The sequence below is a fragment of the Urocitellus parryii genome, chromosome 11 (assembly GCF_045843805.1).
Source record: "Urocitellus parryii isolate mUroPar1 chromosome 11, mUroPar1.hap1, whole genome shotgun sequence".
Taxonomy (NCBI): Eukaryota; Metazoa; Chordata; class Mammalia; order Rodentia; family Sciuridae; genus Urocitellus; species Urocitellus parryii.
In genome coordinates this window covers 124,190,020-124,208,268 of record NC_135541.1, presented here as the reverse complement: position 1 = coordinate 124,208,268, position 18,249 = coordinate 124,190,020, and the positions used below count along the sequence as shown (strand labels likewise).

Genomic DNA, 18,249 nt, shown 5'->3' with positions numbered 1-18,249 from the left:
TCAGAGAGACTTGCGTAGTGACTGGCTCATGGTAGATGCTAAGCAGATATTTATTAACTGTTTCAAAACAAAACACTGTATTCTTTTCTTATTCCATTGCCTGTGAGCTCTGAATTTCTAAAACATGTTACTGTTTCTGAACTGAATTGAATGAAAATGGGAAATCAAGAAACAATGATAAGAACTCTACCCCTGTAGTCCTTAATTAAGGGAACTATACCAAATGACTGAAAAGGGAAGGTGGAGTATGGCATCAATTACAGGGAAAGACATTCTGTGCACTACTTTTTCCACTCCATATACAGAGGAAGTTAAGAAAAAGGTGAGATGAGGTCAGCACTGACCAGAGAGGATATAACTAGCCTTGGCTGAGAGGTTTTTATCAGAAGCAACTCAGCAGGTGTTTTGAGAGTCAAACAACAATAGGTAAATATTGCTCCCATCCTCCATAGCCAAGACAGGCAGAGAAGAGGGACTATTTTCAGTCTAGGAAAACAAAAAAACAAACACCCCCCCCCCTCTCCTTTGAGCATTTCCAAAGAAATTGGTGAAAGAGACTATGATTAATCCTCAGAGAGAAAAGCAACTCTGGATGGTGAGTGGTAAATGAGGAACAGCAAGAAGGCGAGCTTTTTGCAAGGACTAGGAGGAAAAAAGAATAGGTAGACTTCTTTGGTAGCAGCAGTGGGAGTATTGCATGAACCCAATCTAGGGCTGAGGAGTTTCATGAACAAGTCCGCATCTTTTGCCTCTCTCAGCTCTGGCTAAGGACGGGTAGTAACTGAAGATCTAGTCAGTAAGTAGGCGGAGAATTCTGCCCCCAGGGAGAAGAGTCATGTAATTCCCTCCCAGCTTTGGAGCAGCAGGGGAGGCGGGGTAAGTTTGGTGGGAAACAGAGTAATTTCCTCTTTTTACTTTCAAAGCTATAGTGCAAAATCCAGAATGGATGTCCTCTTTGTAGCCATCCTTGCTATGCCACTTATCCTGGGTAAGTCCCCTTCTCTTTCTGAGCTTTTGCACTTGGTCTTCTACCATAAATGGGGTGGGAGAAAAAAACCTGGGGAGAAGATGAGTAGTATATTTCAATGGGGAGTGATTGCGCTTTCTTATCTGTGCCAGAGTCCAATGATGGGGCAGAACAGAGATCTGGTTGGTAGAGCCAGGAAACAGGGAGATAAACAGAGTCCAGTCAAAGAAGAGAAGATTTTCAGATGATGAAGGGCAGGGAGGTCCCTTAGCAAGATTCAACTCACTTTTTCACCATAAAGTTGAACAAAACAAGAGGAACTAACAGGAGACTAACGGAGAGAGGTGGACTCTTAGAAGCTGGAGCAGCCTGAAACTTTGTAAAAGAAGCAGGGTATCTCCTTTCCCAGAGAGTAGGAGGCGCGCACACACCCACACAACCTATTAGTGAAGACATGGCTGCGGGTTGACCTTTAGGATAGTGGAAAACTGGCTACTCTCAGGAACAGGGTCCCAAGAGTAGCATGGCTCCTTCCCTCTTTTGTTCCCCAGTCTGCCAGGTGTATGTCTCATTGTTTCCCTTTCCCCTAGATTCTTGTGTCATTAGTTTAGGATTGGAGGGAAAATGTTCAAGGAGCTCAGGGAAGTGTTTAGGAGGAGACCTAGAGTTCTTGATTCCATCATCGATGCCACATATTTTTATGGAAAAAAAGACAAACTAATGGAGAAGGGTCATTTAGTCCAGCTGACTCATTTTTTTAAAATATTTATTTTTAGTTTTAGGTGGACACAATATCTTTATTCTTATGTGCTGCTGAGGATTGAACCCAGTGTCTCAGGCATGCTAGGCTAGTATTCTATCACTGAACCCCAGCTCCAGCCCAGCTGACTCATTTTAAGAAAGCGGATAGTTAAATAGTTTCTCAAGGTTATTCTGCTAGTTAGCAGTGAAGGTGGAATGTCTATTAGTTATTTGTGAGAGACACTGATAAAAGTTGATTTCTTAGGTTGCAGGCGTAGCTCAGAGATAGAACACTTGCCTAGCAAGTGCAAGGCCTAGGGATCAATCCCCAGCACTGTTTAAAAAAAAAAAAATCACAAGTACAGTAAATTCTGTAACATATTGAATAGAATAGAAGATTTGGTGTTTTCAGTTTCTGATCTCTAGATAGAGATCTTCCTTTTTTAGGTTTAGTTCTCTCTTTGGGTTTATAGTATGGGAAGGGACCTGTTTCTTTCTCAAGAGTTCCTGATTTGGAAGGGCACAGAGTAGCAGGCCTCAGTTCAGATATGGAATCCAGAAGACAGAACAGTTTACAAGTGCAGAGTCAGGGAGATAACAAGACCCTTGAAGGGGAGGCCAAAAGAAGAAAAACTGGTAGATTTAGGATCAACTTCAGATGTCCTTTTGTTGTTAAGGCGTTCCAGATGTCCCTTGACCTATAGTCCTTATCTCCATAGGACAAGAATATGAGGATGAAGAAGGATTGACAGAAGATTATTATCAGGTGGCCTATTATTACACAGTCACTCCTAATTATGGTGAGTGCCCCTGATCCTAAGTGGGGTGGAGAAAGGCTTTGTGAATACTTAGTTCTAAGACTATGCCCTTCCCTTTGCAACAGAAAAACTGAATGAGAGGGAAGTTTGGCTAGGAACAAAAATTATCAAAATTCATGCTTTTATTTTTTCAAGCTAGTGATTTTTAATTCTTTGGAAAATGGTTGAAACACTTTGGACAGTTTCAAATTTATGAATTTGAATGAAAATATAAACACAGGTCTGGGGATGTGGCTCAAGCGGTAGCGCGCTTGCCTATTGTCCGTGCGGCCTGGGTTCAATCCTCAGCACCACATACAAACGAAGATGTTGTGTCCGCCGAGAACTAAGAAAAAATAAATAAATGTTAAAACTCTCTCTCTCTCTGTCCCCCTCTCTCTCTCACTCTCTCTTTAAAAAAAAAAAAAGAAAATATAAACACAGTATTTATAAACATTTTGACACTAAAGTTAATTAGAAGTGGAATTTACCAATATATTTTACAACTTGAGCAAGTTAAAGCGTTCTGTGCAATTTCTTCCCCTTTCATTACTGGACCTAGAATTCCCTTTTTCCATTGTTACTACTAATTTTTTTTTTCTCCTCCCCAGATGACTTTAGTGCAAATTTCACCATTGATTACTCCATGTTTGAGTCAGAGGACAGGTTGGTGAGTGACCTCTACATTTTAGAGTGGCAGGATAAATCAAAGTTAAAAAGAAACTGGGCAATGTTGAAATGTAACCTTGATTAGCAAGAAAGAAAATTTGGTCGATTGAGAGAAACTAGAAAGTGGGTCCCAAACAGATTTGTCAATAATAACTGGGGAGGAGAAGGAAGCCAAGCCCAGTAGCTTTACTAAGAACTAAGAAAGAGGGGCAGTCAAAAGATTTGTTGAGTTGTAATCTCAGCAACTTGGAAGGCTGAGGCAGGAGGATCTCAAATTCAAGGCCAGCCTCAGCAATTTAGGAAGACCTCGCCTCAAAATAAAATAAAAAGAACTGGGGATGTAGCTTAGTGGTAAAGCATACCTGGTTTTCAGTTCCCATCAAGTACCTCAAAACAAAAAAACCCAAAAAGGAATTGTTGAACGGGATAGGTAATACATTATCCAGGAAAGTACAGAGTAGGGAGAATCCCAGAGCTTAAGTCTTTGCGAGTGGGAAGGGTGACCTGGTTGAGTACTGGTGCAGGGGAAAATAGAGAATCTATGAGGATGTTGGATGGAAGTGACGATAACTCTATTTCCCAATCCTACTGAGAGAAGAACAGTTTGGATAAGGAAGAAACAACACAAGCAGTGGAGACTACCATTATTCTTAAAACAGAACATGCAGATCATCAGAAGCCTGTCACCGTGAAAGCAGTAATAATGGAAACAGTAAGTTGAATGGGAATTAGAGAGGAGGGAGAGAATTCATCCCTTACCCAGATAGATCCCAGGGCGGTGACATGGAGTAGAGAGAGGGCTGCAATACTAGGCTTTGGTGGAGGTGGAAACCAGATAGCTACTGCTGCAACGCAGGTGTTCATCTTAACTTGGCCATCAAATATCTCACTGAGATCTAACATCCATACAAACAAGGGGAAGTTCCATTCCAGTTAAATTTCAGTTCAGTTGTACTTAATATGTATGTGATCTGTGTCTAAGGCTGCTGAGGGTACTGATGGAAAGAAACCTATGATGTTGCTATTGCCCTGAGGCATTTACAAGATGCATGATTACATTTATGAAATATTTAGAATAAAATGAATTTAATACAATATTAAATTATCTATAAGTTTGAGAACATATGACATAGGTAAGTGTTTTAGACATTGTAGGAAGAGAGCTTGTACAAGGTAGAATTGTCAGGAAGGTTTAGGAGGTGATGATGCTTTAGATGAACTAAACTTGATGGGAAATTGTGAAAGAACAAGTGCCATTAGGAGGAGGAACAGTTACTATAAGAGTGAACAAGCTTCATAGGTGAAGGAAATAATGCAAGTATGATATGTTTAGTGAATGGGGTGTGATTGAAGAAGAGAGTCTAGAGATGGAAAGAGTAGGAATTAAGTTTAAAAAAAGTACAAACTCCTAATATTTGCTTGATAACTTTGCATAAGGCAAGATAGGACTAAATTATGGATAGTCTGAAATGTTGGACTGAAGTTTGGCCTTATAAGCAATAGGGAGCCTAGTAAGTCCTTCATATGGTAAAGAAATGATGAAAGTAGGGCTGGGGATGTGGCTCAAGTGGTAGCGCGCTCGCCTGGCATGCGTGCGGCCCAGGTTCGATCCTCAGCACCATATACAAACAAAGATGTTGTGTCTGCCAAAAACTAAAAAATAAATATTAAAAAATTCTCTCTGTAAAAAAAATGATGAAAGTAGCATTTTAGGGGAAAACTAAAACTATTCATCTGGATTGTGCAAGATGCCATTTAGTGTAGAAAGATTCATCAGATTTGCATTGTTCCAACAACAATCTATTAAAAGCCTGGACTAAGGAAGTGGTATTTTAAATCCAGAGGAGAAAGATAAGAAATACTTAGAAGAAAATGCCTTGCTTCATTAATAATTTCATCTCCGGAATAAATGAAGAGAGATTAAAAATAACACATAGGTTTTAAACATGTTTGAGAAAATGGAAACTATGGGAAGCCAGTGTGGTTTAGGAGGGAAGTTATAAATTTGGTATTGGCTAAGTTAAAGGGATTCTGCCGGCCCCAAGAGGGTGTCCTTTAGGCAGTTGAGCTACGTCAGAGCTAAGAGTTCTAAGTGCAAAGTCACAGTTATGAAAGTAAATGAGCTCAACAGAGCCAGTATGCACAGAAGCTCAAAAGACCAATGAACGTGGCTACAGTTAGTAGAAAGAGGAAGAGGAACCAATCAAATAGAGAATGATTGACTGGAGAGGCAGGCAGCTGGCCAAGTCTGTGTTATAGAGTCTAGAAGAGAAAGCTTACTATAATCAACCAGATGCTACCAAGAGGCCAAGGAGAAGGAGAACTTTGGTAATCCCTAAGAAAGTAGTTTTAATTGAGTTAAGAGAAGGTAAACTATGAGGAAATAGAAGCAGATATAGGCTAACCACCTGAAAAATCCTGGTAATGGAAAAAAAAATGGCAACAGCTGGAAAGGGCAACAGGGTCAAAAGAGCAACCTAGATAGAGCTGACCATACGTGGGAGGCGCAAAAGATTGACACTAGGCACAAACACATGTTTTTAAAGTATACAGTTTGTTCACTTTGGATTGTAACCCTCTTGAGAACAGGAACCACATTTTATTTGTATTTATATCCCCCCATAGCACCAAGAGCAGTGTCATGCACATAATAGATAAAAATAGTGTCACTGAATTGAGTTGGGGTCTCCCTGGTATGGTCAGGGATCCAAGAAAGAACGTCTTATAGTAGTGGAGAGTCAGAACTTCCCTTGAGGCCAACGGTAAGAAAGAGGTTGGTGTAAAGATATGCCTATCCTCCTGAGAAGTGGGAAGTAATAGGATGACACTGGCCTGATGTGGGGGCATCTGTATTTTAGCAGAGTCCAGATCTGAATGATGCTGTGTCCAGTCTGCAGAGTCCTGTTTCTCTTCTCCTGTCATGGGTCCTCCTTCAAGGGGGGATGTATTTCATGTAAAGGTGAGAGTGCAGCCACTGGCCTTGGGGGAGTCTATGAAGTAATTCTTACTAGTTATCCTTGTCTAGTGTTGCCAGCCTCATCAATTCTCAGCTGCTTAAATATAGAAGGAGGAGCTGGGCATGATGGCATATGCCTCTAATCCCAGTGACTCCAGAGGCTGAGGCAGGAGGATTTCAAGTTCAGAGCCAGCCTCTGCAATTTAGTGAGGCCCTACGCAACTTGGCAAGACCCTGTCTCACAATTAAAAAGTTTTTAAAAGGGCTGGGGATGTGGCTCAGTGATTAAGTGCCGTGGTTTCAATCCCCAGTACCAAAACAAAAGACAGAAGGATCACATTTAGGAAAAAAAAAAATCCTCATTATCTAATTTTAAAGAAGTTTGTGAGATGTTGAGGCAAAGATTATGAGTCATTAAATTTTCTAAACTGGGAGGACTTCATGACCCCCTAGAGCAGAGGCAGGTGGAATAGAGAAGAAACTTCTCTAGGCTTCCAATATGTCTTGAGGAATCAGAGCTGGTTTCATTCTGGCCATGGTTCAAAGGGCAAAATGGGTGGGTCCTACAACCTGGTGGAGTTCAGAGGCAAAGTTCCAAGTCAGAAGGGTGGTGGTTCCCTAATGGACTGGGGTGATCATGGGCAAAGGAGCAGGGAAGAGACAGCTGTTATAAGAAGGAATGTTAAGTTGGGGTTCTAAATAACTATGGAGCACAAAGAGATTCAGAGGAGGAGGAAGGAGTGACGAGGGGAAGGAACATATTTCCCCCAAGAGATACAACAGGGGAACCCCAGCTCAGAATATAAATTGGAGGAGTTTTCCTAGGGATGGAGAGGGACGTGAAGGACTTCCTGGGTTCCCTGACCCTGTTTTCTTCTCTTTGCTTTTTTAGGTGAGAGAAGGCTGCTGTGACTCCTTGGATGGGAGTTTGACTAGAAGAAATTGGAAAATAAAAAAATAAATGAAATCACCTAGTCACTGTCTACTTCATGGGAATCTATTCTAAAGTCACACACTAAAGAGAGTACCAGAATTTGGGGACAGGAAGAGTAGATTAGAAAGAGAATTAGGTGACAATAGATTTGAAGGAATTAGGAATTGTAAATATACCTGGAATTTGGGCTAAAATGAACACCCACAGATGACAGGTTTATCCAGAGTCCATAATTCCCTGTGATTCTATTGTTTTATGTGGTATTGAGACACTATGCTTGGGAAATAGGGTTATGGTTTATTTAGAAAACTTTTTTTTCTTTTTATAAAATAAGCATATTGTTAAAAAATAAGTAAAATATTAATTATTAGATCAGATTTGAGGGGCTGGGGATATAGCTCAGTTGGTAGAGTGCTTGCCTCACATGTACAAGACCATGGGTTCAGTCTCTAGCACCTCCCCCCCCACAAACACACACACAAAGAACAGATTTGAAATAGTCACACCTTAAGTGGCTATCCTAGGACCCTAATCAGAACTGGGCTTCCCCCACATCAATGTTTAAAGCAGCATAATTCACAATAGCCAAGGTATGGAGCCAACCGGAGTGCCCTTCAACATGAATGGATAAATAAAATGTGGCCTATGTACACAGTGGAGTATTACTCAGCCATAATGAAGAGTGACTTTATGGCATGTGCTGATAGTTGGAACTGCAGACCATCCTGCTAAGTGAAGTAAGTCAATCCCAAAAAAATCAAAGGTTAAATGCTTTCTCTGATAATCAGAAGCTAATCAAAAATAAGAGGGAATAAAGATCAGTGGAGTAGACAAAAGAGAATGAAGGGAAGGGAGGAGGGATGAGCTAGATTGGAAACAGTGAATCTAACATTCCTATATATATATGAATATATCACAGTGAATGTCATCATCATGGACATCCACAGACACAATTAAAAAAAGAAAGAAAAGCTATAAGTAAATAGTACAAAGATCAGTAAAAGGAGAGGAAGGATGGGAATAAAAAAAATACTTTTAGGGCTGGGGTTGTGGCTCAGCGGTAGAGCTCTTAGCACGTTTGAGGCTCTGGGTTCAATCCTCTGCACCACATAAAAATAAACAAAATAAAACTATTGTGTCATATATACACACACACACACACACACACACACACACACACACACACATATATATATTAAATCAGTAGAGGAAAGGGAACAGAGTGGGAGGATGGGAGGAAAATGGGAAATACTGGGGCCTGAATTAGAACAAATTATATTCTGTGCTTTTCTAATTATGTGAAAATGAATTCTATTGTTATGTATAACTTAAAAAATATATGAATAAGTTCACAGTATTAAAAAAAAAAAAAAAAGAACTGGGCTGCCCTCTTGCGGTCTCTCCGGTGTCAGAGCTTCAGGCAGCCCACAGTCCCCGGGTCTTACTTCCTCTTACTCCCTTTCCATTGTTCTCTTTAAATATTGCAGAGGGCAACAAATAGTGATGTCTGTTACTTTTGAGACTCTTTAAATTCTGGACCTGTCTCCCTCCCTCCTTCAAAGTCTTTCGAATCCTCTCCAATGGACAAATAAACTGAAGCCGAAGAAGCCACGGCCTTGGAGCTCAGGGGTTTTCACACTCCGTTCCCTTTGCTCAAAATCCGATAATTCAGGGCACAGGCCTGAAGAGCCGAGGCAGAGAAGTCAGGCAGCACCGAGTTCGGCTTTGACCTCTGCAGTCTTGGCGGGCTGGCATCTGAGCTGGTAACGTGCGTGGCAGGTTATGTAAGGGAAGGGCTGCAGGAGCCGCCCCAGCGGGAGCCCGGGAGAGCACGCCGTGTTCTCGGCCGCCGTCCCCACCCTCCTCACCCAGCAGGGCAGGAGGCACCCAACTCGGAGGAGTGAGAACGGGGAGGTGAAACAGAGCAGGGAGTCACGAGGGCTGAGACGCGGAGACTGGGAGCGGTTACTCGGTGTCACCCAGCCGTTCGCTCACACACGTTGCAGCACAAGTAACTGACGGGTTCCCACGTGCTGTGCTCGTGAGCCGAGGCGCTCACCGAGGGGGCAGACGTGTCAGCCGGGGAGGCAGAACCCTGGGACCCACGCCCCGAGGCACGCGCTTCCCGTCTGACATCCATCCGCTGAACACTCCAGCTGCGAGTCTCCCGCGCATCACTATCCTATTTAAGGCCCAGGGCTCCGCCCTTTTTCTCCCCTTCCTACTTTTTCACTCTTTTTTCCATCCTCCTCCTTTTCTCCTCACCGGGTCCTCTCCGGGAGCCGCATGTAGGGGCGGAGCACGGAATGCTTCCCTTCCAGCCAATCGGCACCTGACTGCTTCTTTATTGGCCGAGCCCCTGTGAGCTGTAGCCAATGGGCTGTGAACTTCACTAACGGGAGTCACGTGTTACCGGCTAGCCAACCAATGAGGATGCGAAATCGGTGTACGCAGGGGGAGGCACGTGCCGAGCCGCACGTGTCCGGGAGGGGGGAAGGGGCGGGACCCACAGAGAGTGGGGCGGAGGTGGGTAGCCTAGACCCGGAGAGACTGAGAAGCAGCCGGAGCCGGAGCCGAGGCCGAGCCGATCGACCCAGGTAAGGAGACTCAGAGGGCGATGAGTGAGCCGTGGAGAAGGCTGGGGCCGGGGGGAGTGGGTTTGGGTGAATGCGCGCAGATGTGGGTATTGGTAGGGATTGCATCACCTGGCCGGCGCGACTGTAGATCCCTTGATCGGGATATTGATCAAGAGAGATTGGGGAAGGTTAGGAGGTCGGTCCCTGTGGGGGCGATTTCCACAGGGACGCTAGGTAGGTTAGGTAGGTTCAGGTGTGCAGATTTACACTCGCGGGTGGCTGGCCTCAGACGCCAACGGCGAGGTCGAGCTGGGGAACAAACCAGGAGAACAGCAGAGGAGGGGAAGGTGTCCCAACCGAGGGAAAAGAACAGAGGATGTGTCAGGACCAGAGCTGATCTGCAGAGGCCAGAGAGGCAGCCCCAGTTTTTTCGTGGGTGGGGGTAGGGGAGGTGACTTTTTCTATTGTCTCTATTGGGCAGGGGAAATAGAGGTGTTATCCCGTGCAGTACACCTCCGTCTCCCCGTCCGTTTCCTGATCCTTAGACTCTGGTTTCAAACTCCCTCGCTTTGCTCTTCAGTTGCAGGTTCGGATCTTTGGGTACTTCAAGACCTGCTCTCCAGCCCCTGCTTCTGGACCTATGGATTCTCCATCTAGTGTTTCTTCTTATTCCTCCTCCTCTCTTTCTCCCTCTTTTTCCACCTCCCCAGTGAAAGGTGATTTTGGCTTCCCCTCCGATAGTGAGAGGGAGAACAAGGGGTCCCAAGGGCCCAGGCCAGACACTGTTGGGCAGAGGGGATGTTTCCGGCCTAGCCCGGGTCCTATCCGCTGTAGGCATCGTTGCAAGGTTTCCAGTAACCAACATACAGCATCTCATCTGGAACAGCGAGGCTTGACTTCTCCTATGGCAGAATCTGGGATCAAAAGATCAAGAGATGGTGAATTGGAAACCAGTGTAAACATCCAGGGTTGTACCACGGAGGGAGACCTGCTCTTTGCTCAGAAGGTAGGAAAAAGGAAGTGATAATGCTAAACACTCAACTGGTTAGGACCTTAAGAGGATAGTACTGACTCCCAAATTTGGAAGCAGAGGAAATATGGCTACTCACATGGACAATTCTTGGTTTTCTCATAGCCTCTGTCCTATTTTCCTACAGTGTAAAGAGCTCCAAGGATTCATTCGCCCCCTCACAGATCTACTGAATGGGCTGAAGATGGGTCGTTTTGAGAGAGGTAATTGCCTGATTATTTGCATTATTTTGGACTAGGTTCCCACCTTAGTATCTGTCTCTCTTGAATGTGTATATCTCTAAAGTCTTTATTCAGAGCCTGAATTGTTCCTTTTTTTTTGCATTTGTGATTTATTTAATTCCTTTAGGCGAATCAATTTTAACCCCTTCTGCCTTCCTTTATCTTACTACAGTATTGAATCTTGGTCCTTAAACTTTCTCTCTGACTCCAGGATTGAGCAGTTTCCAACAGAGTGTGGCAATGGACAGGATCCAGCGCATTGTAGGTGTTTTGCAGAAGCCTCAGATGGGGTAAGTCCACCTGATTCTTTCCCCAGTACCATATAAAAAGGAGATCTCTCCAATCCTTTCTTGTTTCTTTTTTAATTCTTGTTTTGTTTTAATGTCCTTTTCATAGGGAGCGTTATCTAGGAACCCTGCTACAAGTAGAAGGGATGTTGAAGACTTGGTTTCCTCATATAGCTGCCCAGAAGTCATCACTGGGTGGTAGCAGGCACCGGATGGCCAAGGTAAGAACTTAAACCCTAACAAAGAAGCAGGAGAATAATGGAGGAAAGGGAATATTCATGCATTTTCTTCTGGATCTTTTCCTCAAGTTTCTCTTAGGAAAGGAATGCCTAAACTTCCTGCATTGTCTTAATTCCTAGATGATTTTTGTTCTATTTTGTTTGGATCACTAGGCAGAACTCCACAAAGTTTAATCCTGTCCCTCATGTGGCAGTGAATCTGCTTTCTGTACAGATACAGAAGGCGGTTTTTTTTTTTACCTGGACAAATTATTTATGCAGGAAGATGCCTCAGCTTCTTTCTGTAAACTCTTTCTTCCTTGCTGCCCCTAAAACTCTCGCCCTCTCCCTCTTTTGACTCCAGTACAAGTATCCTTGTATCAAATCCTCTGGAGGCCTATAAGTCTACACTGGGTTTCAAGGACTGGTCATAAGAGATATATCACTGGGAATCCGGGAGAGGGCACCTATGGGGCATCCATGAGAAGAGTGTTGAATAGATTCTTGGACCTGATGTGGAAGTGACCTTTTTTCTGTGCATTCAAATAACAGGATATTTAGAGGGCATTCGAGTAATGGGGGGGGGTGTCCTTGATAATGACCTATCCTTGTGTTCAATCAATAGCAGTTACCAATGCTGTGAAAATAACTTGATTAAAAAATGAGTAGAATGGTTTGGGGTTATAGCTTAGTGGCAGAGCACTAGCCTAGCATGCGTGAGGCACTGGGTTCAATCCTCAGCACTACATAAAAATAAAACAAATGAAATAAAGGCATTCTGTCCCATCTACAACTACAAAAAAAATTTATTTTTATTTATTTATTTTTTTTTTTTTAAATTTTAATATTTTATTTCTTAGTTTTCGGCAGACACAACATCCTTGTTGGTATGTGGTGCTGAGGATCGAACCCGGGCCGCGTGCATGCTAGACGGGCGCGCTACCACTTGAGCCACATCCCCAGCCCCATACAAAAAAATTTTAAAAAACAAGCTGGCTGCAGTGGCTAAGGCCTGTAATCTCAGCAGCTCAGGAGGCCGAGGCAGGAGGATTTCAAGTTTAAAGCCAGCCTCAGCAGCTTATTGATGCCCTAGGCAACTTAGTGAGACCCTGTCTCTAAATAAAACATTAAAAAGGACTGGTGATGTGGCGCAGTGGTTAAGTGGGTTTAATCCCTGGTACTGAACAGAAATAAATAAGTAGAGGGATCTTGCCTGAATATTAATTAATACTTCATAAAACATTCAACATAGAAAATTAGAATTTAAAATAGAGGGCTGGGGCTGTGGCTCAGAGGTAGAGCACTCGCCTAGTAGGCATGAGATACTGGATTTGATCCTAGCACCACATAGAAAATAAAATATATTGTGTCCACCTATAACTAAAAAAAAATTAAAAATAAAAATAAAATATAGAAATTGTGGAATGATGTTTTCAATTAAAAATCCACTTTTTTTTTTTAAATAGTTAGGCACAGTACTACATGCCTGTAATCCCAGCTACTCAGAAAGCAGGGGCAGGAGGATCACAAGTTTGAGGCCAGCCTTAGCAAAAACAAAACAACTTTTCTTTAAATAAATTCTACATTGGATATGGTGGAACATGTCTATAATCCCAGCTACTGGGGAGGCTGAGGCAGGAAGATCTCAAGTTTAAGGCTAGCCTCAGCAATTTAGCAAGGCTCTCAGCAACTTAATGAGACCCTATATAAAAAAAATCATATATATATATACACACACACACACACACACACACACACACACACACACACACATCTGAAAGGAATTGTTTTATAAATAGTGAGAATCTGTAGGACTATTTGTTGAATATCCAGTGTCTTATATAGTATGTGGCACATAGTAGGCTCTCAACTATTTGCTGAATAAATGAAAGTATAACTTGATTACTAAAAATTTTACTTAGTATGTTCTTGCCAGGTAAGAACACATTATCTGTTGCACAAAACAGGTATGTTTGCACTGCAAACCGAGTTACCAAAGAAAGCAAAGTTTTAAACAATAATGTTGGAATCAGTCTGAAAACTTTCTTCACAGTTTTTTTTCTTATTTCACTCCTTCCCTAGCATTTTCCAAGCCACCACAGTAATGAAACTACTTCCTCTTCTGCTCCTCCTCTGGAAAAGATGGGCCCGACACAGCTAGGACATTTAGTTTTTAAACCAAAGCAGCCTTGGCACCTCACAGAATGGCCAGCTATGAACCTCACCTGGATCCACACCACCCCTATTTGCAACCCCCCTCTAAGTTCCCCGGGTACCCTATCTTTTAGCCATGATCCTGTAGGCACTGGGACCAGCATTGGTGTCATCCTTTTCGTCCAGCATGGAGTGCAGTCCTTCACCCACTCTGCTCCTGCCACTCCAGTTCCATCCACTACAGCATCTACTGGTGATCCGAAGAGACTGTCTGGAGAGGGACCTCGCTGTCACAGTTTGCCAGTAACCCTGCCGACAGACTGGGACTGCACTGTGTCCTCTGCTGGTCTACCCACCATGGCCAGTGAGATGCACAAAGGACACATAGAGGAGCAGCTGAAAAGCTGCCCTCCAGTTGTTTCTGATGCCTGTCTCCTCAACCCCTAACCCACCTATGCAGTTGTCCTCTGTGATCCCCAATTTGTATAAATATATGTACATATATAGAGATTTTTTACTTTTAATGTGTGTGTTTGTGTTTAGAGGAGATAAATCCTTTCTGATTAAATAAATTATTTACCTAAACACTTTGGGGTACATTGAAAACTTTCTGCCTCACATACCGATCTTTATCCTCCAAGTTGCAGAAAAGATGAGATGGGAATGTTTGTGAGTATGAGCTCCACCAAGTTAGAGTCTGGATGGGATGATAGAAATCTGGGGGAGAAGTAAAGAGACTCCTGCTGCTGTTTTCTGAGGGAACAGCCTTAGGACAGTTACAGGATTCAAAGTTGGGTTTCCTTTTATTTTTTTTCAGGTTCAGAGACTAGTACCTTTCCCTTTGTGTCTCTCCCCTGTGTAATCTTCTAGCAGGTTCTTCTGCTCTGGGATATCTCTTTGCTTTGATGGGAGATGTTGGTGCTTATGGATAAATGCATAACCTTGTGCTGCCAGAGGAGGGGCCCAAGAGCCAAAACAACTATTGCTGGAGTAGCTCAAAGTCCCTTCAAACACTGGGCCTCAAAGAACAAACAAACAAAAAACCACTGGGCCTCATCTTTATTCAAAACACTGTACCTGCTAGGTGTAACTAGACTAAGGAAGGCTACCCATTATCTTCAGGAGGCAAAAATTAAGTCCATGAATATATCTGTTTCTACCCTTCTCTCAATATTACTCTATTTCTGATCTTTCCCAATTTCCACGAAAACTATTTCCTCTCCATGATTATTTCCCATATAAGTAAAATCAGGTCTCTCCACTTTGAAAACATTTGTTGAGCCCTGCATGGTAGTGTACTCCAACAACTCCTAGCAACTTGGGAGGCCAAGGCAGGAAGATCACGAAACCAGCTGGTGATTTAGCAAGACTCTGCCCCCCTCCCCAAAAAAGGCCTGGGTATATGGCTCAGTGGTAGAGTGCCCCTGGGTTTAATTCCTTCAAAAAGAAGGAAGGAAGGAAGGAAGACATCTTCAATCTGATTGTCCTCTTTCTCTTCCTTTCTCCATAATTTTCCCAAGTCCATAATCCTTCCCCCTTCCTGGTACTGGGGATTGAACCCAGGTCCTTACATGTGCTAGCAAGCACTCCCTCATTGAGCTCCATCCCTAACCCTTTTTATTTTATTTTGAGACAGAGTCTTGCAAAGTTTCCAAGGCTGGCCTCCAACTAATGATCCTCCTGCCTCAGCCTTCTGGCTTGTTGGGATTACAGGTGTGCCCCATCATGCCTGGCTCCACTACATTTAGTTTGTTGCACCTTCCAGAGTCACCAATGATCTCACAGAACCAGTATTATAATGCAGCTTCCATCTAATCAACAGCTTAGTCCAGGGTCCTTTACCAAGGGTATGTACTTCATGTTCTCTGTATCATTTGACACTCGATTCTGCCTACTGAAACTCTCCTCCCTTGGATCCCATGACAGCACACTATCCTAATTCTCCTCTTACCTAACTGGCAGCAAGTTCTGAGTTTCTTAATGGCTCCACTTGCACCTAATACAAAGTGTGTGGTTTCTCCTAGGTTCAGACCATAGCCTTTTTCTCTGACTATATTCTTTCACATAAAAGTTTCATTTTCTTTCATGGGTTTAATTATTGCCTCAATTTTAATGAGTGCTAAATCTCCATTTCCATTCCCAACCTTTCCCATAAGAAGGTATTTGAATATATAAATTTCTGTTGGATAGTTTTATATATTGCTGGCACAAAATTATTGAACACATCAGCATTCTAGATATAAGATGCAATTTTTGTATCTAATTCAACTTAATGCCCTTATTTTATAGATAAGAAAACAGATGTGTCTAAGCCAACAATGTGTGGTACAGAATTCTTAGTTTCCAGTCTCATGCTTTTTCCAGTGATGGCCAATAAAATTACTTCCCATTTTTATAATCTCCTCTCCAGTTAGTGCTATCTAGGGAGGTAACATTTTTCTAGTTAACTAGGCTTAAACTTGGTACCATTTGGTCACCAGGTCCTTTTTGTTCTTTATTTGAAATATTTCTTCCATTTCTTCCTATCCATTCCATTGCCATCACTCTATTTTCCCTATAGAAAAAGTCTCTTATCTCTAATACCTTTTCAGTGACAGATTAATTTTCTTAGAACCATGCTTTGCCTGTCCTTCCTTTATCATCAAGTCCTTCAATTTCTCCCAATATCATGAGAAGAATGTACAAAATCTTTAGTCAAAATCTGTATTTTTTCCTCTGCTCCCCTGCACAATCCTTCTGCTCCAGAATCTATACTGTACACCCTTCTTGCTTCTAAACTCTTGTTCATGTGGTTCACTTTACCCACCTTTTCTGTTTCTGTTATCCAAGCCCTACCTTTCATTCAGTGACTAATTCAAGTCTCTCTCCCATTATTTATATTCACTTGCTTGTTTACTTATTTATTTATTTATACTGGGAATTGAACTCAAGGCACTTTGTTATTGAGCCACCCTGAAATGAGGTCTTGCTAAGCTGCTGATGCTGGCCTTGAACTTGTAATTCTTTTGCTTTAGGCTCTCTAGTAGCTGGAATTGCAAGTGTGGGCCATAGCCTCCAGCATCATTCTTGCTGTTAAATATGCTAAACACACCAAATACACTGTATCTTTTTACATTTGACCCTTTTGACGCCTATGAGAAATTTTGTTAGATTGATAGTGCAGATTCTAATGCTGTTTTATAGATGAGAAAATAGACTGAGTTCACTTTTTTGTGGTGTGATGCTGAGAATCAAACCCAGGGCCTTGTGCTTGCTAGATAAGTGCACTACCACTTAGCCACATCCTAAGCCCTAGACTGAGTTCAAATTTGGCAGAAGCCAAATAGTAAATATTTTAGGTTTAGGTCATATATACCTGGTTCCCCTACCCAAGTCTGTCATTGTAACCCAAAGTAACTATACTTAATAAATACGCAATGAGCATATACTTCCAATACTTTTATTTACAAAAAGAGATGGGCTGGTTTGGCCTGCAGTAGTTTACAGACTCTTGGTTGATTGGTTGGTTGATTTGTCTTGTGTGTGCTCGCCTGCGCTGAGGACTGAACCCAGGGATGCTTTACAACTGAGCTTCAACCCAGACCATTTTTATTTTTGAGACAGGGTCTTACTAAGTTGCTAAACTCTTGCTAACTTACCCAGATTGGTCTCAAACTTTCGACCCTCCTGCGCATGCGTTCTAAGTTGCTGGAATTACAGAAGTGTGCTACCATACCCAGCCAAACCCCTGATTTAAGTGACTTGTTCAAAGCCTAATGTATGATGAGTATCAGAATTGGGATATAATACAGACCATCTGACTTCTAATCCAGTATCTTTCCATCATATTATGCTGTTGCCTATGTAATTTATTTTGCATATGTTATATGTTACCTTGTGTCACTATTTATCTTTTATGTCCACATACTGTCTTTTAGTGATGCAAGAGGCACTGGAATGATACCAACAGTACTGGGCACAGAGTAAGCATTCAATAAAAAGTTTGTGATAATCATAATGATAACCCAGTCTACCTATATTTTGGTACTTTGGACCTGGATTACTCTGAAGTAGGCTTAAGGGATTTTTTTTTTTTCTTTTTAGTAGTACTGGAGACTGAGTCCAGAGGTCCTCCACCACTGAGCTACATTCTCAGCCCTTTATTTTGACACAGAGTTTCACAAGTTGCTGAGGCCTTGAACTTGCCATTCTCTTGCCTCAGTCTTGGGACCCACTGGAATTCAGGTGTGTTTCCCCACACCTGAATAGGCTTATGTTTTTGTATGAGTTCCTGTTAGTATAGTTGATGAGAAGATGTCTCTCTCTATGAATTCTAGATGAGTTGTTTTCCCTGTAATCTTTAGATCTGAACTTACGTGAATAACCATAAACAGATATGTAGAAATAATATACAAATAAATAATTCCACGATGTGGAAGAAATAAAAAAGAAAATATTTCTAGCAGGTCTTACTAGGAGTCAAATGGCAAAACCGACATACAACATTTTTTATTCTAAATCCTGCAGGTATTTCCCATGTCTTTATTTAGTGATTTCTCTTAATTTAGTGAAATGGTTAGAAAGATGATGTTATAGTAGATTCACGGTATGTTCACTTTTTCTCTCCCACTTTCCCTTAGTTTCGAGGCAGACGAAGGGTATGAGGCTGTTTTTCTTCGGGGACGGACGGCAGATCTATGTTCTTGCCCCCCCCCCCAAA

At 42.3% G+C, this 18,249-nt stretch overlaps 2 protein-coding genes across 6 annotated transcripts; both read left to right on the top strand.

Annotated features, from left to right (window-relative positions):
* The first annotated feature begins 910 nt into the window (after window positions 1-910).
* C11H1orf54 (chromosome 11 C1orf54 homolog) lies at window positions 911-7,077 on the top strand. Of its 2 annotated transcripts, none has more exons than XM_026404070.2 (6): window positions 911-988; window positions 2,428-2,508; window positions 3,117-3,175; window positions 3,773-3,886; window positions 6,036-6,133; window positions 7,023-7,077. In XM_026404070.2, exons 1-5 carry the CDS (start codon window positions 943-945, stop codon window positions 6,129-6,131), a joined length of 396 nt encoding a protein of 131 aa, XP_026259855.1. In that variant the 5' UTR covers window positions 911-942; the 3' UTR covers window positions 6,132-6,133; window positions 7,023-7,077. The 2 variants fall into 2 exon arrangements, with proteins under 2 accessions (XP_026259855.1, XP_026259854.1); XM_026404069.1 differs by having other exon boundaries at window positions 6,033-6,133.
* A 2,034-nt stretch (window positions 7,078-9,111) lies between these two features.
* On the top strand, window positions 9,112-14,107 carry Ciart (circadian associated repressor of transcription). Of its 4 annotated transcripts, none has more exons than XM_026404023.2 (6): window positions 9,112-9,510; window positions 10,527-10,646; window positions 10,798-10,873; window positions 11,103-11,181; window positions 11,288-11,399; window positions 13,479-14,107. In XM_026404023.2, the coding sequence occupies exons 2-6, from the start codon at window positions 10,545-10,547 to the stop codon at window positions 13,995-13,997; spliced, it is 888 nt and encodes a 295-aa protein (XP_026259808.2). In that variant the 5' UTR covers window positions 9,112-9,510; window positions 10,527-10,544; the 3' UTR covers window positions 13,998-14,107. The 4 variants fall into 4 exon arrangements, with proteins under 4 accessions (XP_026259808.2, XP_026259805.2, XP_026259807.2 ...); XM_026404020.2 differs by lacking the exon at window positions 9,112-9,510 and adding an exon at window positions 9,572-9,661 and having other exon boundaries at window positions 10,221-10,646; XM_026404022.2 differs by lacking the exon at window positions 9,112-9,510 and adding an exon at window positions 10,269-10,356.
* The last annotated feature ends 4,142 nt before the right edge of the window (window positions 14,108-18,249 follow it).

Bases quoted from the DNA above. Each gene is read 5' to 3' on its own strand.
- C11H1orf54 (XM_026404069.1), top strand. From the start codon at position 943: ATGGATGTCCTCTTTGTAGCCATCCTTGCTATGCCACTTATCCTGG. The intron at 989-2,427 runs GTAAGTCCCCTT...TTATCTCCATAG, and splicing joins TGCTATGCCACTTATCCTGG to GACAAGAATATGAGGATGAA. The intron at 3,176-3,772 runs GTGAGTGACCTC...TACTGAGAGAAG, and splicing joins TTGAGTCAGAGGACAGGTTG to AACAGTTTGGATAAGGAAGA.
- Ciart (XM_026404020.2), top strand. From the start codon at position 10,281: ATGGATTCTCCATCTAGTGTTTCTTCTTATTCCTCCTCCTCTCTTTCT. The intron at 10,647-10,797 runs GTAGGAAAAAGG...ATTTTCCTACAG, and splicing joins ACCTGCTCTTTGCTCAGAAG to TGTAAAGAGCTCCAAGGATT. The intron at 11,182-11,287 runs GTAAGTCCACCT...TCCTTTTCATAG, and splicing joins TTGCAGAAGCCTCAGATGGG to GGAGCGTTATCTAGGAACCC.